Source organism: Megalops cyprinoides, chromosome 1, assembly GCF_013368585.1.
Source record: "Megalops cyprinoides isolate fMegCyp1 chromosome 1, fMegCyp1.pri, whole genome shotgun sequence".
Lineage (NCBI taxonomy): Eukaryota > Metazoa > Chordata > Actinopteri > Elopiformes > Megalopidae > Megalops > Megalops cyprinoides.
Genome location: NC_050583.1, coordinates 73,227,552 through 73,255,513, shown reverse-complemented (window position 1 = coordinate 73,255,513; position 27,962 = coordinate 73,227,552). Strand labels below are relative to the sequence as shown.

At 40.2% G+C, this 27,962-nt stretch overlaps 1 protein-coding gene across 1 annotated transcript; it reads left to right on the top strand.

Annotated features, from left to right (window-relative positions):
• Positions 1-353: 353 nt before the first annotated feature.
• Positions 354-23,978, top strand: LOC118776232 (vacuolar protein sorting-associated protein 26A-like). Its single transcript, XM_036526374.1, has 9 exons — positions 354-604; positions 1,886-2,035; positions 7,493-7,568; positions 8,332-8,488; positions 8,721-8,885; positions 21,922-22,028; positions 22,573-22,641; positions 22,801-22,943; positions 23,313-23,978. Exons 1-9 carry the CDS (start codon positions 524-526, stop codon positions 23,427-23,429), a joined length of 1,065 nt encoding a protein of 354 aa, XP_036382267.1. The 5' UTR covers positions 354-523; the 3' UTR covers positions 23,430-23,978.
• The last annotated feature ends 3,984 nt before the right edge of the window (positions 23,979-27,962 follow it).

Below are 27,962 nucleotides of genomic sequence, written 5' to 3'. Positions count from 1 at the left end.
AGCGTAATAAAAAATCTTGTTATCTAAAGTAACATTACATATAAAAAAGAAAATAAATAGATAAGTTGTATTAGGCAGTCTATTTTCTTCATGATCAACATGCTGTTTTACAAAATATTTTTCAATTATACAAATAACAGAGGAGCCTACTTTCCCATTTGTAAGGGGAAAAAATGTCGAACTTGAATCAAGATATAGTGGCAAGACAAACGCACAGTACTTCTGATTCAACAGAGGCTGAACCCAGAAAATCTGCTTATACAGTTTTGGATTTGGTTTGGCGCCTATAAGGTAAATTAAGGTCCCGCGATACTTCTCGATAAGCCCACCCCTGGAAACCTGTACAACAGAACCCCATGAACATGGAAAGCAAAATACAGATCCTGAGTTGTGTAACGACATTTTCTGTGATGCGTACTTACCGACCTGTTCCAACCACTGCCACAACACCCAGCACTGTCCTTTCAAATTAGCCGAGCGGAGTCATATGACTTAGGACTCGGAGTTCCTGCTCCGCTGTCACATGACCAAAGAAGAGTTTCGGGAGGATTTGTCAGAAGGATTTGAGTTACATCGATATAGCCTGTGTGAACCCGCCGAAATGGTAAGTGTTTATCCGAAAACAGAAAAGGGCAGCCTTGTGCATCATAGTGCTAACGGTATAGCCATAGGAATGCTATTCGTGAAATGTTATCACGGGTTTTGTTTTTTCAGTATTTTCCACCACTTCGAGTCTTGTTGTGATTTTCAGCATGTTCATTAAGTGGAGATTTCAGGAGGCCCTGAGAAGTCCTGGGGCCTGAGCGTGATTATTTATAGTGGGAGGGACGGACTTTTGAGGCCCACGTACCTTTTTACAGCGCAGACAGCACTACCACAAGATCGGTGTTTTGGTTTATGCGAAGCTACTTAAGACACACTTATGCAGATGACATGCCTAGCATTTCTCTGTATAATTTAATTGACATCACCACCAGCGATAGCTAAATGACAGCTCTCAACAGGATGTGAATCAAAGGGTAACTCTTTATTAGCAACTTATAGCACTACTTTAAACGTTATGAGATTGGGGGCAAGCAGGTGGGCTAGTTGGCTAGCAAGCTAATACAGCCTCTGTTGTGAGCTAGCGAGTGTCTGCAGAAATTCAGAGATTAAACCAGCTGCTTCAGCCGTTGCTTACGAGCATCAGTTCAGCTCCGTTCTTTCATTTGGCTGGAAGGGTTAATAGTAGACACCAATAATTACACTGACGTATTCACGTAAATTTAAAGTGCAGCACAGCTTTCCCTGTACGCTCTTCACTGCTTACATGCACAATCTGTTCTGGTTGTTAGTTTCAGTGGATAATTGTCTTGATTATCAGTTGCTGAAAAGATGTATCGTTGTTCCTTTAATAAAACACATGCATTGTATTTTATCAATGATTATGATCAACGTGTGATGCAGGTGGGATATTCTAAATGGTGGAATAGAAGGGCAGCCCTTCCGCTAATTGTTCGTCTGATGCATATAGCTGTCCAGATACTACATCGTGTTCATGGACTATAGCAACACAGATGTCTATCCAGACTACCATATTTAATCATACATAGTTTGTCACTAAGCAAACTTAGCTACATTAGTGTCACTACTTGTTTGGGCAACATCAAATATTTTACTTTACCCAAAGGTAATCATATAAAAAGAAAAAGAAGAAAAAAAATGCTACACATTAAAGACATTAATAATTCTGATGACACCCTATTGTGCCTGTAATGAATGCTCACTGTGGAAACGAGATCTACAATGTCTATTAGAAGACTTTCTAGGGATATGTCTGAGGCCAGAGGATTTTGCCTTGCCTTTTTACTGATGTTAGTTGCTGCAAGTTGCTGCTGTTTTTCAGAGCTTTCTTGGGGGATTATTTGGTCCTGTGTGTGACATTGATGTCCTCCTGAATGATGCGGATACCAGGAAGACGGCAGAGTTCAAGACAGAAGATGGGAAAGTGGAAAAGCACTTCCTGTTCTATGACGGTGAGACAGTTTCAGGCAAGGTGGGTCATTTTTTGTGGTCTGTTCAGAATCTCTGCATCTCAACATAAAACTATGGTCCTTTCTAGAGATGTGCAGAGAAGTCACTGTCTGTAAATATATCTACTGTATCTACAAATGTATCTGTATTTGTATCTGTATTTGGATTGCTTTTCAGGAAATCAGAAGTTGCCCAAGACAGTCAGACAAAAAATTCCATTCCCCTTTTTTGTATACTGTCTTGCTTTTAAAGCTGTAACTGTAATATTTTGGCACATCATTTATCTAATTATCTGTATTTATTAATGACAAAATCTGAACATTCTCTTTCGTAGATAAAGGCGTAAATAAAAAATAACAAAACTGTTCAGGATTATAGGACATTAACACAATGATGCTACATACAGTCCATATTCAGAACCCCAGCATCAGTCCCCCTAATTAGGAGACATTAATCTCTTGTGAATTGGAATTTAAAAGTTTTTTTGTCTTTTGGGGAAGAAAACTCTCCAATACTAAGAAATCCGTACATACAGACAAAAGTCATAAAACTTTTTCCAGCTAGCTGGAAAATGTCGTAAAAAATTATTAATTCAACAACTAACCTTGTTGACTAATGTAATTAACTTAAGTGATCTCAGATTTACTCAGAGAAAAAAATCCGTTAGGCTAAGTTGCACACATTATGGCTGGCTGGTGAGTTGCTATCCAGCCACCAGCTTCCACATCTATCTGCGGCATTACAGGCTACTGATACTGGCTTATGTGTTGTAATTTGTAACTGTAATATCAAACAATGAACAATAATAAAGGTTTCAAAAATAATAGAGGAAGAAAGGAATGTTGGTATAATCTTGACAGAATAAGGGTAGTTGAGGTCAACTTGCTCCCCAGTTGATTGTCAGTTATGCATTTGAAGCTTGTTATCACTGCAATTTGAAAAATGTATTTGACTTCCAGAGCAACCCCAGTATTTTGGTATGACCAATGACCTGGGAAATATAAGCAATAGAATTGTGTTTAGAAGTGAGTGTCTTCTTTGAAATATTTTCTTTTCCAGCAGATGTTTATCATCAATTTGCCAAGGTAGCTATGTGAGAAATACTGCATCTTGTGTTGAGGTGCTCTTTGGGTCTTTTTAATACTCTTCAAAACTCAAAATTTAATGTGCTGTAATTCTCAACACACTTAATGCTGTTGATGTGTCAGGACACACCAGGATTATAACTGTATCATTAGATTATTACATTTTAAAGGATCATAAAGGATGGCTGGGTAGGTGCAAAATGACTACTTAAAATTACATATTAAAAATCATTTGTAGTATGAATTTTGTTGTTATAATGTATGTGTGGACATTCAAGGTGACATCCAAAGCCAATCAAATCAAAGCCAGTCTTAATGACCGATTTGGAAAGCTATACATGCTTATCCTGTACCAAGCTGTTACTAGGGATATTTAAAAAAATCATTTGTGTGGGTTAATTTAATAATATTATGAGCACATTCAATTTCAAATCAAACCCTACTCCATTGTGTGATTACTTACAGTTCATGCTAATGTATGTCAGTTATGATTTGTGAAGGTTATACTGTTCAGATCAAATAGCAGAGAACATGGTATACCTTGAAACGGTCTAGTGAAGTGATCAATCATTAGGTTAGTATAGAGAACTTGATGTCTTGAACAGTTGAAGAGTGAGCAGAATGTTGTATGTGCAGTATGGTTAAATGTGTGTTCATGATTGTTTCCATTTCCTGCATAACTAAAGGCGTTACTTTCCTGCCCCCATTATCAGAACTTCCTTCCTTTCAACAGTGAAATGCAAACAGATCTTAGAACAAGGCTAGCACCTCAGAATAAGAATGCAGCAAAAATCACTGCAGTCATTTGATTAAAGATTTCTTTTCTACATTTGCTGTTCTTCAGTTGTGCATAAAGATTTACCTTCTAGATGCAGTCCGTTCATTTTAGGGGGCTGATCCATCAGGGGTTTTGTGTGTGTGTGTATGTGTGTGTGTGTGTGTGTGTGTGTGTGTGTGTGTGTGTGTGTGTGTGTGTGTGTGTGTGTGTGAGAGAGAGAGTGAGTGGGGGGGGGGTTGGGTTGCCCACCAAAAAACATCTGATATTAGCAATTGTCTCGACTTTTGCAGACCAGGACTGGCTGTGATTCATTGATTCATCAGGCACTTGTGAGTTCCTTGGGGTCAGTGGAGCAGTGCCTATTCTACAGTGAGCAACCACTTTACTTCATAGGCAAAAGTATTTGGTATGTGTGACAGTGTATGACACAAGTGCATTGTCTTGCTTGTCTCCCACTTGAAAGGGGAAAGCATTTAAACTAACATGCCCAGTAGCTGCAGTTGCTTTAAAACTGCAGTGGACCTCATCAAAACTAAGCAAAGCTTAGTCAAATTAAGTGAAACACTAATTGATGTGAAGTTATGAGAAGTGAGTTGTTGGTAAGCAAATGTAAAAATGTATGAATATCTTAGAAAGGTCCAGGTATTATAAAAACATCTGGGTTTTGGGAGGTATGTGATTGTAAAAAAAGTGTGAACTTCCAGCAAGAATCTAGGTGCCATAAGTATGACCCTGCCTTTTGGTGACAGGGTTTTAGGTTCCAGTAATTTATCTCTCCATTAAGCAAGTCAGTGATGTTGTAGGACAGCCAGTCACAACCAATGAGGGAAGTGGTGGCTGTTGAAGGCAGATGCGTGCGTTTGCGTCTTTGGAAGTAGTGATGTTAAAATCTGCCTATCAAATATCTCAAATCTGATTCCATTTTATGCCAACCCGCATTTTAGTTCCCTAATTCCCAATTCTACTTAGCATCCCAGGAATTCTTAGTTCGCTTTGGCTTGTAGGTGATCAGGCTACATAGTCCACGATGTAGGATATCGTACCAGACATCGCACATTTAATATAACTCCCTGCCGTATTATACTCTGAGTCATAGAATATATGTTAGGCGGCCCACCTAGGGACTGCAGACTCATCAGAATAGTGCAATACTTAAGACTGACTATGAGCATAAGTATCAGTGGGTTTCGAGCGGTACGGCAAGAACATACGGAAAAACCTCGAATCCTGTTATGTGCGTTGTTAGAAATGGCCAAATGAGAAATCACAAACAAAGGTTAAGGCTAATATTTTTATTAATCCAAATTGTCCTTATTAAAAGTATTCCAATCAGGTAGAAGTTCCCGCATTACAGTAAACAGTATGGCAGAGTGCAAATGATGGCAAATATACATAGCTTACCAATGCGGAGTCACGTGGCTATACGCTTGATGCGCAGGAGTCTGTGCTAACGGTGCTCCCTATACGGAGTCACATGGCTATACACTTAATGTGCAGGAGGCCGTTCTGACGGGCTCCTTATACGGAGTCACATGGCTATACGCTTAATGCGCAGGAGGCCGTTCTGACGGGCTCCTTATACGGAGTCACATGGCTATACGCTTAATGCGCAGGAGGCCGTTCTGACGGGCTCCCTGAGTGCAGAAATCTTTCCCTTTATATACCCAAACCATAAGGAGTTGGTCAGCACATGAGGTGGGGTCATGGACCGAGCCCCAATAGGTTTTGTCCTTATCTGGCTATTGATTGGTGCCGGTGTTTATTCTTGTCCCGTTATTTGGGGCCTGTGCATTGGTGTTCATTCTTTCATCTTGCTGAGCGGATTTTTAGACTAAGGGTTAGGAGACCCTCTACTGTTATAGAACTATCACCCCTTACCCCAATGCTACTCGCATTGTATGGATCAAAATGAGACCAAACAAGACATGTGTACCTTGAACCAAACAGAATATACAGAAATAATAGTTGATAGTTACAGGTTGGGATTTCACCACTGGTCAGGAGGAAGTGTCCCTGAGGGATTTGGGATCATCAAGATCCCGTGCCCTCTGACTCTCCCTACCCCCTGGTGACCCATCCTGTCGTACAGATCCTTGGTGTGGAGGAGCGGGGACACATTCCTTGTCTTTTATGGCCCAAGAATGCTTACTTGAGCAACAGTCCCTTATTTTAGTGTACCACAGTCCGTATGTTGTCAGGCGTCTCCCATTCCCACCTTACAATGTAGTTTCTGCAGGAAGACGCCTGTCAAGCATTTTCCCATTGCAGTACTAAATCATCTCAATTGCTCATTAAATGATTACTAATTGTGTGCATTTACACATAAATTCATGAAACGATGATCTTGGCTATAGATGTACATTTGACAACCAAACGTGATGAGTGATATTTTTGATCGTCTTACTCTGTTGGAAGATGAAATACAAAACACATTATCATTGACAATGCATATGTTCTCTGCTTAACATTACAACATATAAGTAGGAAATACACAAAAGTGCTGCATGCTGTCTTTTTTGGATTAAAATGTATTACAGATACATTTTATCTGATTGAAAGTATTAGAGAGATTGAAAACAACATAACTGAAGAGGAAGAGGAGAACTGCTAAATTGCTTGCTTTTACGACCATTTTTTGAATAAAATCATTTTATTTTATTTTGTGGGGCAAAATGGGCATCACACATTTTTCATGTTTCAGCTGTCCTAATTTTGTGTCACAAATGACTTGTTTAGTGGTGTTCAGTCAGAACTTATTAAGCTGCATTGTACTGCTCCACAGTGGTTGTTGTGATGAGTCGAAGGAAAGAAAAGTCCTGACCCCAAGTGGGAATTATCAAGAAACCAAGGAAATAGCAAAAAATTATTTGAAGCATTTTGAGAGTAGTTGGGAAAACATAAAATGGACATTCTGTATTTTGCAGTACATGGTATCCAGTATTTTAGTATGTACAATTTATATCAGAATTATTATCATTGGAAGAAAAGCAAAAATCAAAGTAGTAGTAGTGGTTTTAGCAGGGGTAGTGTTACTTAGAATTATTATATATTTAGTAGTCTATATTACTATGTACATTGTTGGTATTCAGATAATTACCATAATATCGGAAAGACCATTTGAAGACTTAAATATGCATATAATCATATTAATCTACACTGTAGGTAGCATTGTGTGATTTTATGAAAATGTCATGTTTCAGAATGCAGTTACTGAAACCATTATGGGAACATGGCAGACTGACAATGGTATGAACCTACAAACAACCAAGTATAGTACACACACTTGCGCATCTCATTATTGATGGGATATTTTTCACACATGATCATTGTGACCCTTTTCAGCTTTGTTGATATACAAATGCCATGCAGTCTCATTTGAGAACAATCATTTGGCTTTTTGGATTTGAAATGTGAAAAATGGAAACAATTGCAGTTTCCATGTAGCCTAAAATTTATGTCTGAGACCTACAGTAGTCCCCAGAGTAAAGGCTGAACAATGAATATCCATTCATGAATGTTTTAGCATTTGTAATAGAGACCTGAAAGGGCCTAGAATTTAAATTGACCCTTACTAATTGTAAACTTTTTTATTGTTTGTAATGCTTTTGTACTATAGGTAAACCTCGCAGTGAAGCAGACAGGGAAAAGACTAGAACACCAGGGGATCCGGATTGAATTTGTGGGTCAAATTGGTGAGTCTCTATTTAACTGATCAAGGATATACTTTATCTGCACTGCATGGTTTGACATTCATAATTCTATGAATGACATGCTCTGTAAAACTTAGATGAGCCTTATGAGTAACTTTTGGTTGATGTATTTTGGAGGTCTTTTGTGTCTGGCAAAAAACCTGACCATAGTTGAATATGACAAATATACTCACGGTGAGGATGTAACCTATGGCGTCGTAGTATGTTTTTTGTCTTAATATTTTTTAAATTTGGTATTCTTCTCTGCTCATTATTGATCAGGTTGAAAGTCAAAGTGGATTTGATTAACTAGTCATCAAGTTCATTACCTCTTCTTCTTTCTTTTTTTTTTTTTACCTCTTTCCTTCTTTGTACGTGCCGTGACTCCTTATGAACAATGTTGCCACTGACAACAGTTCAGTAGCTAGTGAATTCCATTCTTTCCACTACACACCCATGGATCATACCATTGATTGCTATATATAAAAGAGATGGATCTGAATGTTTTGTTTACAGATTACATGTAATTTTTCAGATTAATGTATTAGAATAAAAATATCTGAGTCACTTTAGAAAATGTAAGGGGGCAAAATACAGTTTTTCCCTACCTTCAGTTGCCCCCCTTACTCCATGTTTTAGGTGGCTATTTAAACGTATTTTGAAGCAATCTTAAGTAACGTCTTTATCTGGCACTGAATTACTTTGATCAACAGCATGTGTTGTGATTTGTGACGTTTTCCCCTCTTGTGTCCCTGTCTCCATGCAGAGTTGTTCAGTGACAAGAGCAACACGCATGAGTTTGTGAACCTTGTGAAGGAGCTGGCCCTACCGGGGGAGTTGACACAGAACCGCAGCTATGACTTCGAGTTCATGCAGGTGGAGAAGCCCTATGAGTCCTACATTGGAGCCAACGTTCGACTGAGGTGTGCTCATGACACCGCACACCCCTAAAATTAGAATGTTCTAAGAGTGTTCATTAAAAGAATAAGTTGGATGTGAGAGCCAGAAATTGAAAAATGTGATTGTGTGCATATGCATATACAGTATATGTTGAGAAATAGAAAAATAAGCTTTCTGTTAGAAATGAGCATGCAACTTGTCTCCTAAACTAACTCACCTCTCCTTGAAACTATGAGCCTCTTTCCTTCTCAACAGATATTTCCTGAAAGTAACGATAGTGAGAAGACTGTCGGACCTGGTGAAAGAGTATGACCTCATAGTCCATCAACTGGCGACATACCCCGATGTTAACAACTCTATCAAAATGGAAGTGGGCATCGAGGACTGCTTGCACATAGAATTTGAATACAACAAGTCCAAGTAAGTAGAATGCTACCTTTCCTGCAGATTAAAAATTATGGCCATTGACTATAACTGAGGTGTAATTGTCTGCAGCAATAATTTTTTCCAGCATTATTGTGATTTGTGACATACAAAAGGGGTCTGAACTGCTCTTCTACTTGAATAATGGTTCACTATAAAAGAATTATAAAAGATTAGGAGCAAAAGCTGTTAGATTACTGTAGTTTACAGAAGGTCTACAGTCAAAGTTAGTAAACAATTTTGTTGTAAATGGGTAAGGGCACATTTTCAGCATGGAACTCCTATTACAATGTGCCCAAAAGTTAACAGTTTGACAGATCCTGTACTCAAAGAAACTAAAATTGCTGAAAAGGCAACCTCTTTTCACCCCAAAAGAAAGTATGTGTGGAATTATGACGAAATTAGAATGCAAGCCCCAGACACAATATGACCCTCTGCAAGTGGTACTGCTATTTGTAAAAGTGTTTGCATTTGTTATATAATTAAATTATTTGTTTAGTTGAAGAAGCAAACCCACCATACCATGATACACTATATAGACAAAAGTGTTCGGACGCCTGATCATTAAACCAACAGGGACATTGTATTCAAATACATATACTTTAATATGGAGTTGGTCCCCCTTTTGTGGCTATAACAGCTTCCACTCTTTTTGGAAGGCTTTCCACAAGATTTTGGAGTGTTTCTGTGGCAATTTGTGCCCATTCATTCTGTAGAGCATTTATGAGGTCAGGCACTGATGTTGGACGAGAAGGCCTGGCTCTCCATCTCCATTCCAGTTCATCCCAAAGGTGCTCGATGGGGTTGAGGTCAGGGCTCTGTGTGGGCCAGTCAAGTTCTTCCACACCGAACTCATCAAACCATGTCTTTATAGTCCTTGCTTTGTGCACTGGGGCACAGTCATGTTGGAATGTTCCCCAAACTGTTGCCACAAAGTTGGAAGCCTAGCCCAAACCCTGAAAAACAGGTGTGGCCAAATACTTTTGTCCATATAGTGTATCTAATGTTACACTTTCCATCCCAAATTCACATTATACCATGATATGAATTCTATACCACCTAGGCCTTCACCAGATGTATACATTTCCAAAGCTAACAACTAACACTTTTACAAGATATCATTCTCATATGATGGCAAACTCTGATGGTAACTTGAGGTTGTGAAGATTTGATTAAATGACATTCAGCCTACAAATCAAGTGAGTTTAAGACGCTTTGTCAGAGTTGGCAGTATAATGTTACATTCATTTGTACAATAAATATAACTACTGCTTGTTTCTATAAATTTGTCAAAATGAATAATGAATATAACCAGTGGTTGTCAGAGGTACAACAGACAGAGTTTTGGCTTCTTCATGAGCCTCAGGGTGCTCTGAATAACCAGAAAGTTGTTTGGTTTCTACAGGCTAAGATGGGCAAGTGGTGCTAGCTGCAGCAGTGGTCTTATAGTCTACATGTTGCAATTACCTTTACTGACCATCAGGTTAATGATGTGTGGTGCAACATGGATAAATAGTAATCAGTAGGATCTTAACAACACCAAACACGCTGATGTGCAGGCTGAGGGCTATTAGCAAAGACTCGCAATCTTCTCCCATGTCCTCCAGCTAGCCCGTTTCCCTGTCTACTGGTCTCCTCCTCTCCTCATTCCTCACACCTTTTCTTCTCTCTCTCTTGCTTCCTCTTTATCCTCACTCACAATTATCTCTACAACCCCCTCCAACTCTTGATCATCAAATCTATAAAATTCCTCCTTTTTGCTGCTATCCCACTTGCGAAAAAAAAAATGCCTCTGTCACTCTCGGTGCTTGCCATTTTCTCTGTTGTCAAAAGACACTAGCAACCTTGTAATATTATACATTGTTTGCATGTATGCAAATTATGCAAGTCACACCCATACAGTGTTGACACATTTTTTTCAAAATTTTTATGGCACAGAAATGAAGGTTTCACCATACACACGTTTGTTGACTTTTGTTGCTCTTGGCACTCTAGAATATTCATGTTTTGGGTGACAGAAGTCAGCTCTGGCACTAAGTGGGTTTATTTTCCTCTTCTTTTGATAGTCTTGAGTCTGATACCATGTTGTAATTTTGAGAAAGCCATATATCCCTTGCCCCCTCACCTAAAGGTGTGGCGAAATGGCGGCGCGACCGACGCTTGCGGCGGCCTCTTCTAAACTGAAACAGCAGTGCCTTTGTTTTACTCGGCTGTGTCTACATCTACGCCAACGTCTTTGTCTTTGTTTTCATGTGGAATTAATCCCCATATGCATGGGAAATATGTATATGACCGTCAATTCATACTGGACATCGGGAACAAGAACCATTGCTATGAGAAACGATGGCTGGGAGAGCAGAGTGTACTCAGCGAACTTAGTCTGCTACGCCCGACAGGCCCCAAGGACACCACGGTCTTGCAAGGAACTCCGCCGGTAAGGAAACATCAAAATCGGTGTGACAGGACAGAGAAGTGGGGCAAGCGCGGAGGAGTGCAGGCTAGGCTAGCAGCTAACCTGAACAAGATGGCAGTTCCAACAGTAATGCTAGCCAATGTTCGCTCATTGGACAATAAAATGGACCACATCAGACTTTCGAGAGCTTCACTGTGTAATGTGAGAGATTGGTGTGTTTATGTGTATACCGAGATGTGGCTGAACGGAAACATGGATACCGCGAACCAGCTGGACGGGCTAACACTACCCAGAGCGGAGAGAGTAGTCTCGCTGGTAAGCTATGGGGAGGCGGTCTTGCTGTGTATGTAAACAAATCGTGGTGCCAGGACACTCAGATACAGTAGCTTCCCAGCTCTGTTCCCCACATGTTGAGTTCATGACTGTGAAATGCCTACCCTACTACTTGCCACGGGAATTGACAGCGATTGTTATAACGGCAGGCTACATACCCCTGAGCGCCGATATGAAGGAGGCTATGTGCGAACTCTACAATGCAATCAGTGAGCAACAGACGGCCCACTCCGACGCATTCTTCATCATTGTTGGAGATTTTAGCCAGGCAAGTCTCAGGTCTGTCTTACCAATGTTCTACCAGCACGTGAATTTTGCAACAAGGGAAAATAACGCACTGGATTTAATTTACACTAATATAAAGAGCTCCTACAAAGCAACATCCCTCCCCCACATACGCAGTTCTGGCCACCTAACTGTTATGTTAACGGCTGCATACAAACCACGGGTGAAACTGGCAAAACCGGTTCTTAGGGAGGTCAGAGTGTAGCCACAGAGTGCCACCCCCCCCTCCTAAGGGACTGTTTTGAAACTACGCAGCAGGACGTGTTCAAAGAGGCTGCCTCGTACGACTACAGCATTGACTTGAAGGAATACACAGAGTCTGTCAATGGTTACAATAACAAGTGTATCAAGGATGTGACTGCTGTGAAAACCATCAAGATGCGCGCCAGAAACCCTGGTTGACTGGGGGAAGTCCACTCGCTGTTGAAGATCCAAAATGTTGCTTTCAGATCCGGAGACACTGCAGAATGCAGACTGGCCAAAAATAATCTCTCCCGGGGTACTAGAGAGGCAAAGAGGAAATATGGACAGAATCTCAGCAGTCACTTTACAGACAATAAGGACACATGCTGCTTGTGGCAAGGCTTCCAGACCATAACAGACTACAAGCCCGCCCCTCAGACATGTTATGGTGACCCCTCCCTTCCAGACAGACTCAATCATTTTTACACATGTTTCGAGGCCTCTAATAACACCACAGCACAGAAATTGACACCAGCACCCAGGGAACAGGTATTACAACTGTCTTCAGCCAGGGTGAAGAGAGCCTTCTCTAATGTTAATCCCTGAAAGGCTGCTGGTCCAGATAACATACCTGGATGCGTTCTCAAGGACTATGCAGAACAGCTGAAGGATGTCTTCACAGACATCTTAACATCTCTCTCAGCCAAACAGCAGTGCCTACTAGGGGTGGGCGGATCGATCCAAATATCGATAATATCAATACCAACGTTGGTATCACTATCTACTAGCGTAGATACTACGCTATCACTAGCATGATGAGATCGATTCTTTTGTTCCAGTTTCTCTTCTACGTTCAGTACGTTACTCCCATTTCATCAAAAGGTAGACACGTGTGTGTAAAGCACAGCTCCCACGTCTCGCTTGCTAACTCTGCTCCACTTCCCCTCCCTGCTCTACTGTTTTGCTGTTACTTGACTCAGCAGCGCCTACCAAACAGTTAGTTGCACTGAGCGAGAGCATGGCAGGGAGAAAGACGAGCGCTGTTTGGAGTTATTTTACAAGCGAAAATGAAAATATTGCAAAATGCGATGTGTGTAAGAGAGCTGTTCGTTACTGTGGCAACACCACCAATTTATACAAACATATAAAAAATCACGAAAAAGAGAACGCCGAGTTGCAACAAAAAAGACGAGAGGAGGAGAGAAAACCCCCAGGCAGACTGCTGCCAGCACAGAGACAAAAGTCGCTGACAGAATCTTTTCTGCGAGTCAAAGAATATCCAGGTAGCTCCTACACAGCAGTGAAACTACTATTTTAGTCATATTGGATCTTCAGTTTTAGTTAATGTTAATTTTCAAAGTCATGCTAGTCATCATAGTTGTTACTTTAGCAGACTGATTAAATATAGACAATATTAACCCTCCTGTTATGTTCAAATTTACTAACATCCGTTATGTTTGGGGTCAATTTGACCCCAGCAATTTAAACCTCCAGAAAATGGTGGAAATTAAAACTGCTACCCAAATTTATGTGTCAGGTACTTTATGTTTCTTTGTTGACTATGTAAATAGGCTTTAAATAACCCCCCACTCCCCACCCCTATACATATAGAATACCTATTATGCGACTATGGAAAAACATTACAATCACCATAAAATCTCACTGATTAACCTAAAATCAAAGAGAAAGATCTTTTTGGTATGTTAAGGCCTTTATATTACAGTACAGTTTTTTTGTTATTACGAAATGCACTCAGACATTCATCCACAGTCATGTGGGGGCCTGGAATGTAAAGAAAAGGTAATCGCTGAACCCACTTGTCCCATACATCCCGTATTGCTGCGAGTTTGTCACGCTCTCTTCGGCCCTGCCTTGTTTCTCTATCATCAAAGCGTATGACACAGGAGAAAAGATGAAATTTCTGTAGAGACATAGTTGCTGGAGATATTGCCCTTCCAGTGTCAGCATTCCAAAGGCTTGCTGTTGCTTCGCCTTTTGACTTGTAAACTCCTGCCAAAATGAGCAACCCAATATAGGCTTGCAAGCGGGTCACATCCAAGTGTTTCCAACTGCCCCCATACACACGCCTCCCCTCCAAGTTTCCTCATCTCCAGTATATTCTTTTCAATTGATTATCAAGAGCTCAAAAGCTGATTTTATGTCTTGGGCATGGCTGACAGCGTATCTGGTGGGGCCTGAAACCATCCTGATAACATTAGCAGCACTAAGTCTACCCTGACATTCAAGTGGGGAAAGGGACCATAATAACTTTCCGTTTTTTGAAGGTAACATGCCTTCTGGTGGTTGAGAAACAGGAGGGTCAACACTTAGAGTCTCATTCTCATCAGAGGAGGATGCCTCACAATCAGCGTCCTCCTCAACGTTATCCTCTGTGTCATATACAGTCTCTTCTATGTCACTCTCACTGGCAAACAGCTGTGACAAAACCTCATTGGCAGAAAACTTTTGCTTAGAGTTCATTTTCAATAGAGAGAGAGAGCATAAAGAGAGAGCACACAGAGCACCAAGAGGAATGGTTTTGAAGGATGCTGTGCAAGCTTTTATATGTTTGCTCCTCCCCTACTGTCATGCGCAGACACAGGTGTGGGAACAATAGTTCCTCTCCCTCACAGCACGGGAAATATCAAAGTTCTCATGGAAATGATGTTTTCCCCTCCCCCATGTCATGTGAACTGTCCGTGGTTCTCGCACTGCTACAGGCATTATTATGATAGGTTATGGCCCTAAAACAGAGGGAAGTCTTATATTACGTTATAAAATTATATTATAAAATTGCATGTTGCAGTGTCCTCAATATCATCCAAAACAAGCAAAACAAATGTGTGTAAAATGTTGATATTTCTTATATGTTGTATACAGCTAAAACAGCCTGGGGTCAAATTGACCCCAAACAACACCAATGCGTACAACATGAGTACAGGGCATTAAAAACATATCATCATGTTAATTTTGTGTTTACCCAGTTGTCCCTATTAAATTAGGAAAAGTCATTAAATATGAAGCAAAAAAAATGATGTTGAGCATTTATTTAATTCAATTCAATTCATTTTTATTTGTATAGCGCTTTTTACAACACAAGTTGTCACAAAGCAGCTTTACATTGTTCCCAGGCCTGAGACCCCCTGAGAGCAAGCCTAAGGCAACAGTGGCAAGGAAAAACTCCCTATCAGGAAGAAACCTTGAGCAGAACCGGGCTCATGGGGGGGCCCATCTGCTTCTGGCCAGCACTGGGCAGATAGAGTTAAAGACAAGTTATACAATGTACTTTAAGACATTTACGATTGATAGACAATAGTAGTTAACAGTAGAGTAATTATAAGAATGTCTCCTAGGATGTCCGGGTCTTGGAATGCAGTTGGCTTTGATGGGCAGGGCAGCAAGGTAGCAGGACTGTAACACGGGATGAGACGCTTGGGCTACAGCTCCGGACAGGAGCCCGGAGCAGGGAATAGGAAGCAAACAGAAAACAGTGGTTAGTGGATGATAAGAATGGCAGAGATGTAGAACAGAGAGGCAGGAGAGGAGGGGCAGAGAAAAAGGTGTGCAACAAGGAAAGACCCCGGCAGGCTAACATTATGGCAGCATACCTAGGGGACGGGAGGCAAGGGACCGGCATAGTCATGAGGGCGACCCTAAGACAGTCAACACCAGATCACGGCACAGGGTCCATGAAAGCAATGACCACTTAGTCCACCAGAGACTCTATGATCCACGCCAGCACCAGGCCATGTCCCTCAGCTGAAGGATTTACTATATAGATATGTTTTGAGCCTAGACTTAAAGGTGGAGAGAGAGTCTGTTCCCCGAATCTCAGAGGGTAAACTGTTCCACAGGAGAGGGGCTTGATAGGAAAAGGCTCTACCGCCTACAGTAGTTTTGCCCACTCTTGGAATGGTGAGAAGCCCGGCATTTTGGGAGCGAAGGGCTCTCTGCAGAAGATATGGATGAAGAAGGTCCTTAAGATAGGGGGGAGCAAGCCCATTTAAAGCCTTAAATGTGAGTAAGAGTATTTTAAAAATGATCCGGTATTTAATAGGTAGCCAATGGAGAGAGGCCAGAACTGGGGTGATGTGCTCAAAGCATTTAGTTTTAGTTAAGATTCGAGCAGCTGCATTTTGCACCAGCTGAAGGGGTTTTAATGAGACGTTTGCACATCCTGACAAGAGGCCATTACAGTAGTCTAATCTGGATGTTACAAAGGCATGGATTAGTTTTTCAGTGTCGTTAATTGATACAATTTTCCTGATTTTAGCAATATTTCTCAGATGGAAGAAGGCAGTCCTAGAGGTGTTAGTTATGTGAGTTTCAAAGGAGAGCTCGGGATCAATAACAACACCAAGGTCTTTGATGGCTGCACTCGGGGCAAGGGAGACACCATCAAGGTCCAGTCTAAAATGAGTGAGTTTGCTCCTGATTGAATTTTGGGCTATGACCAATATTTCGGTTTTGTCTGGGTTAAGGAGGAGAAAGTTTCGGGCCATCCAATTCTTTACATCTGTTAGGCAGGCCTCCATGTTTGAAATATTCAGAGGGACATCGGGTTTGACTAATATGTATAACTGAGTGTCATCCGCGTAACAGTGGAAATTAATGTCATGTTTACGGATGATATCGCCAAGAGGCAACATGTATAACGAGAAGAGCAGAGGTCCAAGCAGAGGTCGTTCTGATAGATAAGACCTAAACCAAGATAGGGCCTGTCCACTTATGCCAACCAGGTTTTCGAGGCGGTCAAGGAGGGTACAATGATCGATGGTATCAAAGGCTGCACTTAGGTCTAGTAGCACAAGAAGAGAGATACAGCCATTGTCACAGGAGAGTAGAAGGTCGTTGAGCACTTTCAGGAGAGCGGTTTCCGTACTGTGGTGAGGTCTAAATCCGGACTGGAAAACTTCCAAAATGTTGTTAGAGTGTAAAAAGGCACAGAGTTGCTTTGATACTGCTTTTTCCAGAATTTCTGAGAGGAATGGAAGGTTCGAGATGGGCCTATAGTTTGACAGGTCATTGGGATCAAGATTAGGCTTTTTCAGAATAGGCTTGATAACTGCTACTTTGAAGGGCTGAGGTATGTGTCCAGACATAAGAGAGGCATTGATAAGATTTAATAGTGGTGTGCCAATTGCAGGCAATAGCTGTTTTAGGAAGCCAGTTGGTATGGGGTCAAGTTGGCTGGTAGAGTTATTAGATGAATTGAGAAGAGAAGAAAAGTCGCCAAATTCAATGGGTATAAAAGAGTCAAAGCGCGAGGCGGGCCTAATAGACATGCCTACATAATCTGGAACGGGACTGGCCAGGCAGGAACCAGAAGTTGATGAGAATTTTTGTATTGTGTCTCTTATCTTTAAGATTTTACTATCAAAGAAGTTCATGAAGTCATTGCTACTATAAATTGCTGGTATGGTAGGGTTAACTGATGCAGGACTCTTGGTTAATCTGGCGATAGTGCTAAACAGGTACCTAGGATTGTCCTTGTTTCTCTCAATAAGAGTAGAGAAATATTTGGATCTGGTAGCTGTGAGGGCATGCTTGTAATTTAGGAGACTTTCCTTCCGCGCCAGGAGAAAAACCTGTAATTTGGTGGAGCGCCATTTTCTTTCGAGTTTTCGTGTGGCTTGTTTGAGAGCACGAGTATGGTCGTTATACCAAGGTGCTAGCTTCTTGTCTGTGATTTTCTTCCTTTTGAGGGGAGCAACAGCATCTAGAGTTTTACGCAAAGTAGAGTCGATTCTGTCCGCGAGTAGATTAATTTCAGTTGAGCTAGGGTTTGAACATAAGCTAGAGGAGATTTCGTTGTGCAGGTAGTATGATGTAGGGAGCTCGTCGATAAAGGCATTTGCTGTAAGAGAGCAAAACGTGCGCCTGGAAGAAAATCTAGGCTCCGAGTATGTGAGGCACGTTAGTGGTAAATTGAAAGAGATGAGATAGTGGTCGGATAACACAGGATTGTGTGGCATAATTTCCACCTGGTTAATGTCTGCTCCATATGTGAGGACCAAATCAAGAGTATGGTTGCGGTAATGTCTGGGTTTGTCCACAGCTTGATAGAGTCCAATGGATTCGATGATGGACAAAAATGCTGTTCTGAACGGGTCATGTTCATTATCCATATGGACATTAAAGTCGCCTACTATTACAGCTTTTTCTATATTGACAACCAGGTCAGATAGAAAATTGGCAAATTCCGATAAGAAAACACTGTAAGAGACGTTAAACATTGAATGGGGTCAAATTGACCCCAAACATAACAGGAGGGTTAAGACATTCAAACAACACAGCTCATTACAATGTGTTATCTAAATGAATTATTTCATTGGAAGTAAAAAATATTTTAAACCTGAAATATGAAAATGGCAGAATATAATAATCCTTTAGTGTTAACTGTCAAAGGGGCACTGGGATGTATTTAGACTACATTTAGATATATTTATATATAGAGATATATTTACATATAGATATATTTGCACCTTATTTACTTTATTTTTCTCAAACATTTGTGTGCACTTTGTTTATAAAAACTAGAGAAGAAATTTTTATTTTGAATACAAGGGCTAATTGAAAAAGAGGAATTTAAGTTTTACAACATGTTCTCCAGTAATAATTTTGTAACTTTGTAACTTTAATAACTTTGTTTATTTTTTGAAAAAAGCCAGAGAAGAAGTGCAATGTTATTATATTTTTGTTTTTAAACAAAACCTCTAACTGGGAAGGAAGAATTTGACTTTTTTAAACATTTGTTCCCTAGTAATAGTTTTGCACACTTTGTTCTGAAAAAAGTCAGAGAAGTGTAAATAAAGGGAAAAATTGTTTTATTATATAGTTATTTCTGAACAAAAACCAATATTTTCAATATTGATTTTTATTTTGTGCAGATTTTATGTTAATAAAAATATATTTTTTATTTGTCTAACTTTGCTTAAAATCTGTTCTGGGTTTGCACATAATTAGTTAACAGTGGAAAGCAAAAATCACAAACACATTTAGTGGTCAATAAATGTATTCAGATTTAACATGTGATGACACACTGCTTGCCCCTACATGAAAGCACATAAACTGCGTGTTTAAGTACAAAGTATCGGTATCTGCAATACTGGCCCTGTATTTACTTGGTATCGTATCGGTAAAAAATTTGCAGTATCGCACACCCCTAGTGCCTACCTGCCTCAAGAGCGCAACTGTCATACCTGTGCCCAAGAAACCCAACCCAGTCTGCATGAACCGCTTCTGTCCTGTGGCTCTCACTCCGATAGCGATGAAGTGTTTTGAGCGACTGGTCTTTCAACACATTAAGGCCCGCCTCCCCACAAATCTGGACCCCCTACAGTTTGCTTATAGAACCAACTGGTCCACAGATGATGCAATATCCACCACCCTCCACCTGACCCTGTCCCATGTGGAAAACTGGGATGCCTACGCGAGACTCATCGACTTCAGCTCAGCCTTCAACACCATCATACAACAGCAAATGGTGGAAAAGCTGAGGTTGCTGGTGGTGGGTACTGAGACCTGTAATTGGATCTTGGACTTCCTGACACAAAGGCAGTCAGAGTTGGCAGCCACACATCAAGCACCATCTCAGTGAGCACAGACTCACCCCAGGGCTGCGTCCTGAGCCCCCTGCTGTTCACCCTGCTGACCCACGTCTGTACTGCCCGATTCAGCAACAACCACATCATCAAGTTCGCTGATGATACTACAATTGTGAGTCTCATCAGCAAAGGTGATGAGTCAGCATACAGGATGGAGGTGGAGCAGCTGACAGCATGGTGCAACAGACACAATCTCTCCCTGAATGTTGAAAAGACCAAGGAAATGGTCATCAACTTCAGGAAGACCCGCACAGTGCACCACCCCCTGCTGACCATAAATGGCGCAGTTGTGGAGATAGTCAGTAGCATCAAGTTCCTAGGAGTGCACCTGGCGGACAATCTGTCCTCGACCACTAACACCATGGCCATCGTCAAGAAGGCCCAACAGCAGCTCCATCCCCTCCAGAGGCTCAAGCAGGCCAGCCTGCCCATTCCAACCCTCGCCACCTTCTACAGGGGCACCGCTGAAAGTGTTCGGAAACTGCACAACATCCGAACAGAAACAGCTGAACAGGATAGTGAGAACAGCGGGAAAGATCATTGGTGCCCCTCTCCCATCCCTGCTGGAGATCTTCAACCAGCGCTGCACCCGCAGAGCCTCCAGCATCATCATGGACAACGACCACCCCTCCCACAGCCTGTTTTCCCTCCTGCCATCGGGGAAGAGTTACAGAAGTATCCACACCAGGACCACAAGGCTTCTAAACAGCTTCATAGACACAGAAACAGACACTTCTCTCCACTAGTGCAATCTTTTTCATGCTGCACCTGGCACTTCTTTGTATAGACTTAAAAGATAATTTATTGAGAGTACATGCCCCTCCAAATGTTTATAAAGACAATTTACAGTACACTCCTTTATTGTCAGATATAATGCTAATTTTCTGCTTTTCTTGGTACACCATGTGCATTGAGCTACATTGTGTATGTGTACTGCGTGTTTTATATATAGATATGTTGTTTTAATTCTCTTGTAATTCTGTTTCTTAACTTATGTACTGTTGGCATAGAAGAAACGGTATTTCATTCTTGATTGTACGTAAGTGCATGATAAAATGACAATAAAGGAAATCTAATCTAATTTAATGCAAATGCAGATGTAAGATTCAGTAATGTTAATATCTAATGGAACAGCTGTCAAAAGTTTCAGTTAATATCAACATTAGCGTAAAAGGGGATACCTGGCTACTGCTAGAGACTGGTGTTCATTCACTAAAATGAGTTTTATCCCCAGCCATTGAAGGGAGTGGTGCTTGTTACACCTGACTTTTAATAGAAGTTGAATGGTAGATGTTATTCCAGTTGTGTAACTCCTAGAAGAACCTTGTACAAAGAATAGCTAGTTAATGTTAGCCAGTGCATTGCTAGCTAGATAAAATGATTTGGCTTGCTAATGTAATTTATGGTACAGTAGTTAACGGTCCTGAGAAATATTGCTAAAATGAGGTTGCTACCTAATATTCAGTTTAGTTCAATTCAATTCAGTTTTATTTGTATAGCGCTTTTTACAACACAAGTTGTCACAAAGCAGCTTTACATTGTTCCCAGGCCTGAGACCCCCTGAGAGCAATATGTACAATGTTACAGGTAATTAGTCACAACTCAGCATTCAAAGTAAACACAGCATCAGTAATCAGCTACGAAGACCGGTGGGCTAGATGTAAAATTTCTGAAAATGGCAGTTTCCAGAATTAGAGTCAACTAGCTTGAATACGCTTGGTTTGAAATGAGCTAATTTATTGAAAAAATAGCAATCGGAAAGACAAGGATCCTTATATACATTTACACAGCTAAGTAAAACAGTTTTGTGGGGGACAGGTTAAGGCGAATTCTGTTAAATCACCTTTGACTGTGGTTCCATAGGCTTAGCCTAGGTGGACCATTATGACTTAAGCAATTATCTGGTAAAAGGACAGACCATTTATATCTTGTGGCCAACACATCTGATGCACTATAGTGCAGTATGATCTATTTAGACTGGACAGCGTATGCTCTGTTCAGATTGATAATATTTAGACTACAGTTCCTGTTAATCAGGTTAATTGTCAATCCATAGAAGTAAATGTTAGTTTCATAAATGTTATTTTTATGCTTGATAAAGCAATTTTAAAAGAGCAACATGTGGAAAAGATCTTGAATAATTTATGTAAAGTATGATCATCAATACCCAAAGAACAGGTTTGTTAAGTAAAGCAATTATTTGTCTTCTCAGATACCACTTGAAAGATGTAATTGTGGGCAAAATCTACTTCCTCTTGGTAAGAATTAAAATCCAACATATGGAGCTACAGTTGATCAAGAAAGAGGTGACTGGAATAGGTGAGACATCTGACATTGAGACCAACTTACAGATGACAGTTCACCATGGGATTCATGGCTTTTTGGTACACAGAGCATTATGCTTTTTGGAAACCCGTCAAGTATTAAGACTGTTTGGTTGACTTTGCCTTGCGAAAGTTTGCTTTCCATAGAAACCTAGTGCAACACCTTGTGCAACAAACCTTGGTTTCTGCTACTGCTTGTCATTTGTGGTGAAAGGTAATGTTCAGATGTCTGACAGACAATGATATGGTCTGTTTGAACTTTCTACAAAGATGCTTTGTTGTCTAGCTGTTTCATGTTAATATCTATTTAAATGTATCCTCTGCTGCCCTGTTACTAGTGTATTTTCAATTGGCTAATCTGAGAAAGTTCTACTACAAATACTAATTGTAAGAACTTCTTTTGTTGTAAATTGCACCTATTTGAATATACTAATTGTAAACTCATTTAGCATTGTCATAGGTTTCGCTTTGAAATTAGAGGTTTAAATATAAGTTGTGCTGGAGAAAACAGAAATAGGGAATGTTTATTTTTCATTCAGGACCTAGTACAACTACAGAAACTGAGACCATTGCAAAGTATGAAATCATGGATGGAGCTCCAGTTAAAGGTGGGTAGAAGAGGGTGATTGTTGATAAATTGGTGGTAATGCTACCTTTAGCCAAATCTGAATAACATGCTCTTGTCCAACCCTACTATATCCTGTGAATGAACTTTGGTACCTTTACCCTCCTTTAGCTCACTCTTATTCTCTTCGTTGCTCATTTAGGGGAATCCATTCCTATTCGACTGTTCCTGGCTGGCTATGACCTCACTGCTACCATGAGAGATGTCAACAAGAAATTCTCTGTGCGGTACTTCCTCAACTTGGTGTTAGTGGATGAGGAAGATAGGAGATATTTCAAGCAACAGGTAGCTACACAAAAGCACAACTCCTCAGCTATTCTACCCTTGGTTGAATAAAGCACCACTCAGAGGACATCAAAAGCACACAATAGTCAGTCCACAGACATGCGGTACTGTGAGAAATATTTACAAATTGAAAAAACTCACTAACTGCACTAACTTGAAGGTAACTAACTCTCTGTATTGCTGACCTGCAAGGCCCAGAGCATTGAAATTCACTCATGAATACAATGTGGCAGCTTGGAAGGATGGATGATATTGTTTATGAGTTGCATTTGAAATTTGTGAGACAAGAAATTGATTAAAAGAATGTATGCAAGGAAGACATGCATTTCTGATTGGTCTGTTCAAATTTCTTTTCCTTGCTGCCTGAAGGAGGTTGTTTTGTGGAGAAAGGCCCCAGAGAAACTGAGGAAACGCAATTTTCACCACCAGCGCTATGAGTCTCCTGAGCCTCGGGCGATGCTTTCTGCTGAGCAGCCAGAAATGTGAAGAACCAGGATGAGGGAGGTGGGGTGGAGTCTCTGCAGAGCAGCAAATTGGAAGAGTGGACAGGGGAAACCAACCAAATATATTAAAACAGATAGAGGCCAAAAAATGACCATGTCCTGCAAAGTCTCACCGTCTTACTTCCATCTGATTCTGCTGCATCCACTACACCAAACATTCTTCTAGCATCTGTGGACTGTTCTTGTAAAAAAAAATATAAATAAATAAACAAACAAAAAAAAACAAAACACAAAGAAGCTATACAAACACTGGAACATTCAGGAGCTGCCATTTCTTTTATACTGCACATTTACCCCTCTCTTGCGCCTCTTTTCCTATTAAAAATAATTGCACTTGGTTATGCAAGAAGATCAAAAACAGGTAAAGGAAATTGGTTTATACACATTTCAAAGTATGTTCCAATGCATGTTGGTGGGGTAATTTATGACTTGAGAGTTATGATATAGGCCTTTGGACCTGCTCATAGAAACACTACATGACAAGTGGCATATTGTTTGTTTTCCCTGGGTGCCATATTCATAATTTACTGCTTGAAAAGATTTATATCATCTCCTAACTTATGAAATGTTTGTGGGTGTTTTCCTTAAATTTGATACCATGTTATACATTGTATTAGTTTTTAAATTGTTCTTATAATAGAAAGTAATCTGTATTTGATCTTTTGCTGTTACATAAGGTATTGGAAGAAATCAGTGAAACACTATGAAATAGAAAATATCCATTAAGAGCTTTATGAAATGAATATTTCTGTCAACTTCAAAAAATCAGATGGATTTTATTGACAGTAATAAATAATGAAGCCAGCAAACTGTCTGTTGCTGGGGCATACAGTATGGTAACCTCAGCTGTCACTTCTTTGTTTTGTTCATTTTTGTCTGTCAAATCAAGATGAGCACTACTACACTGCATGCTTGTGGCACTGCAATCACTCCTTAGTTAAGTGTAGTCTTTTAATCGATTATGACCATATATGGGAAAATCTCCATTCCTTTTGTATGTAAGTGCCTGTATGGAATTGAATAAATAAAATATACCAAATGCTGCCCTGGTCACTTGCTTTTTGCCCCTGTTTGCAGTAAGTTAAAATCAGAGAAATTTGTGGACACTGGAAAAACTTACATCCCTGCTCTGATTTGTTAGTGTATCTATTTGTTAGTCTATCTAATCTATCCAGTTAAGGTTTAAAATTTCTGTGTGCACACTGAATGAAGTATTCTGTTGTTCTCTTGTGAAGTGATGTTTAACATTTTATTACTGTGGCAAATGCAAAAACACAAAACCCATATGAAATCATTGCATGGTGTCTACAGATTTAGAACCAGTAATTTAAGTGGGGTAGAGAAGGTGTCTGTTGAGGTTTCTTGGACTCCTTAATTTAATTTAATTACAGAATCAACAGAATTTTTTAAAAAATATTTTTATTGGGTGTTTGAAAATGTACATTTGTATAAAATGGTGATTGTCAATCCTAGTCTTGAGTACACATTGTACTCATACAAATTGGTACTACAGGCTGTATAAAATTAATTATGGTAAAGTGTTCAAATAACCACTGCAAGGTCTACATAAATGTATTGAACAACTAACTGTAATTAACTGAAAATAATTGCTTGATTGAATAGCTTTCTTCAAATTCAGGGGTAGTATTAGTAGGGAGCGTATACTGCTAACAACACTCAGCAGTAAAATTATACAAAAAATGTGATTTTTTTTATATTTAAAAATTATTTTTGAACACCTGGACACTGATGGATAGGTTGTATCTAATCTGAGCTAATTAGTTGTTCAAACCACTAGCTACCTAGGACATTTGTGTCAGCTCTCTCATTGCAGCATGTACTTTTTTTGTTTGTATTTATACAGTTATACAATGATCCTCCTATGGTCATGAGTATGAATCGGTCTATATTCAATGTAGCCTTTCTGAGCTAGCTACCGTTTCAAATGTAGTCAATGTTAGTACAACTAAATTGACATGTTGCCTGCCCATTTCAAACAACACCTTTCAACAAAATGAAAACAATTTGTACTTGCAAGCTAGCTAAAAAGAGTCATCATAAATCACTGTTTTATACAACCAAAAGTGTTGAAAACACTGTAATATCTAAAGGAGGCTAGGGGTTTCTTCGTACCCCACTCTTAAGTTCTCAGAGTGCTGTGGCTGAATTTTCTCTGCTGCCTTTTTTGTTGCAAGAGAAAAGTGATATTTTTTTTTATTTTGCTGTCTAGACCTCTGCCTAGGTAGGTAGGTAACTCGCAGAGTGGTCGGAGATACCTTTATGACTCTTCCACTGTTTCACAGTTCTGTGCATTGTCTGCAGTGTAAAGTATCTTATATGCAGAATAACAGTACAGTTTGTGCAATATCAGCTTGGATTTATTCCAACATAACTCCTGCTTCCCCAGTTTACACGATCCAGTTTATGTCATCGCCCACCATGGGTTCACTGGTTGCTGGGGCTATAACACTCTACCCCCACCTCCTTATAGTAAGATGTAGAAAACTGATAAAAACAGTATGATAACAGTTGCATGGATAAATACAATACATATGATAAAGAGTATACTATGCATATTATAGCTCAAAACAAGTTAAAAGCAAAGTAACTGTGTAAGTGCTGTGGAAAAAATGTGTGTTAAAGGACTCAGGCTAGAACATAATCCTGGTATCTTGGGTTAGGGCAAGTGAGTGACCACCAGGGGTCGATTGTACACCTACTTAACCTGGAACTAAAGTGCCCAAGTTCCAGCCATAGGTGGATGTGGTGGTAGATCTTCAGCTACTGGCTGAGCATCAAGCACATTAGAAGCAGTGACAGGCGGTGGGTCTTCTGCAAAACTGTTGGCAGGGACTGGTTCACAGACATTTATAAAATGCTGCTTCTTCCTGAGATATCTTCTATCTTGTATATTATTTGTGAGGTGACTATGTAGCTGTTAGGTTGAGAAATTCACTATTGCCAGCCTATCAAAGCCATGTGCTATCCATCCTGACAGATTTCCCTGCCTCCAAAGCCAGGATATGATGGGAGTTGCGGTCATAATATGCTTTCCCTCTCATCCTCATTCTCTCAAGTGTCTCATGAGATACCACATGAGTTACCACAGCAGGTCGGAGCATGACCATGGCAACGGGAATGAATGTCTGGAGGACAGTTGCTGTGCAGGTGAGGATAATCCTTCCCTAGCACATCTAAGAGGGCGGTATGAATGTCACTTCATGCAGACATCACAATCAAATGTCGTCATGTTTGTGGACCTCTGGTGCTTGATACTGCAACATGTGGACATCAGGTCCAAACTGTATCAGTCCCAAAACAATGTTGTCAGACAAGCCCAACAGTGATTTTACATCCTGATTGTTGACATTAAATTTCAATTGTCCCTGCAGTGAAGGATAGCAGTGCCCTCTGTGCTGTTTGTCTATTATAACATTTTTTTGCAGGTAGACATATCTCTGCAAATTTCCTCAGAAGTACCTCTGGATCCTCATAATCCACCCCATCAGCAAAGGTTAATGCTTCAGATTTCTAAGCAGTGCCCAGACATGATAGGTTGAGCAGCATATATACCTTCACTTTTGACTTGTCCAATAAGACAGCATGGCAGTAGAAGCACCATAGATGCATTTATTTTCAGATTTCCTCCTATCGTTGACAATGTTTTTGTCAAATACCAGCAGCTCAATATGACAGAGACCCTGAGCCATGTTTGCCAACCTCTGATACCATGTAAAGTGTGCCATTATGAGCAATAACAGGACAAAGCTTTTGCAATATCAACTTGGATTTATTTATGTCAAGGCAGCGTTGCATAGTGGTTAAGTGGGTAAGTAAAAATATACTCACTGCCTCTGAATTGGACACAATCTGCCACCACCTCTGTTTGAGGCAATTAAACAGGGAGACGAGAAGTCACACCTTACGCTTCAAGGATTGGCCGACCAGTGTATCACTGTTGGTCCCTCTAATCACCGTCTCCCTTGTCACCCACTTTGTTCAAGAGTATTTTTGCAGAGTATAGATGCAGAATACAGTGAAAAAACAGGCTTTATGTCAATCTGCTTTGGGGAGATTGTGAATATATTGGCTCTAGCCAAACTTCACAGAATTAGTTACAGTTATGCTAAATGGGTTCAATCCCATTGTATGCCTACTTTCATTGAAACTTTGTAGCGTTGTAGATGTTAGCTCTGTTATGTTAAGGTCAAACCACAGTAAAGGTAGAAACAAGAAATTCACTACTTACATTTACATTTATTTAGCAGACACTTTTATCCAAAGCGACTTACAAAAGTGCATACAGTAAGTATAGCGACAGTACGGGGACAGGATGTGTACAGTTCCACAATGAGACAGTTCTCAGCTAAGAGCAAGGTCTGTTTGAGGACACAGTACTATCAGATTTGTACAATTACAGCCTATAGGGCAACTACTACGATACACCTTCAAACTGCAAACTTCAACAACTTCAACCAGCGCAATGAGCGGCAGGGTAAAGGCGGCAACAAGAAAC

Excerpts from the sequence above, each read along its gene's own strand:
- LOC118776232 (XM_036526374.1), top strand. The coding sequence starts at position 524 with ATGACCAAAGAAGAGTTTCGGGAGGATTTGTCAGAAGGATTTGAGTTA. Across the intron at positions 8,489-8,720 it reads GGAGCCAACGTTCGACTGAG|ATATTTCCTGAAAGTAACGA; the intron begins GTGTGCTCATGA and ends CCTTCTCAACAG. Across the intron at positions 22,944-23,312 it reads GGAGATATTTCAAGCAACAG|GAGGTTGTTTTGTGGAGAAA; the intron begins GTAGCTACACAA and ends TGCTGCCTGAAG.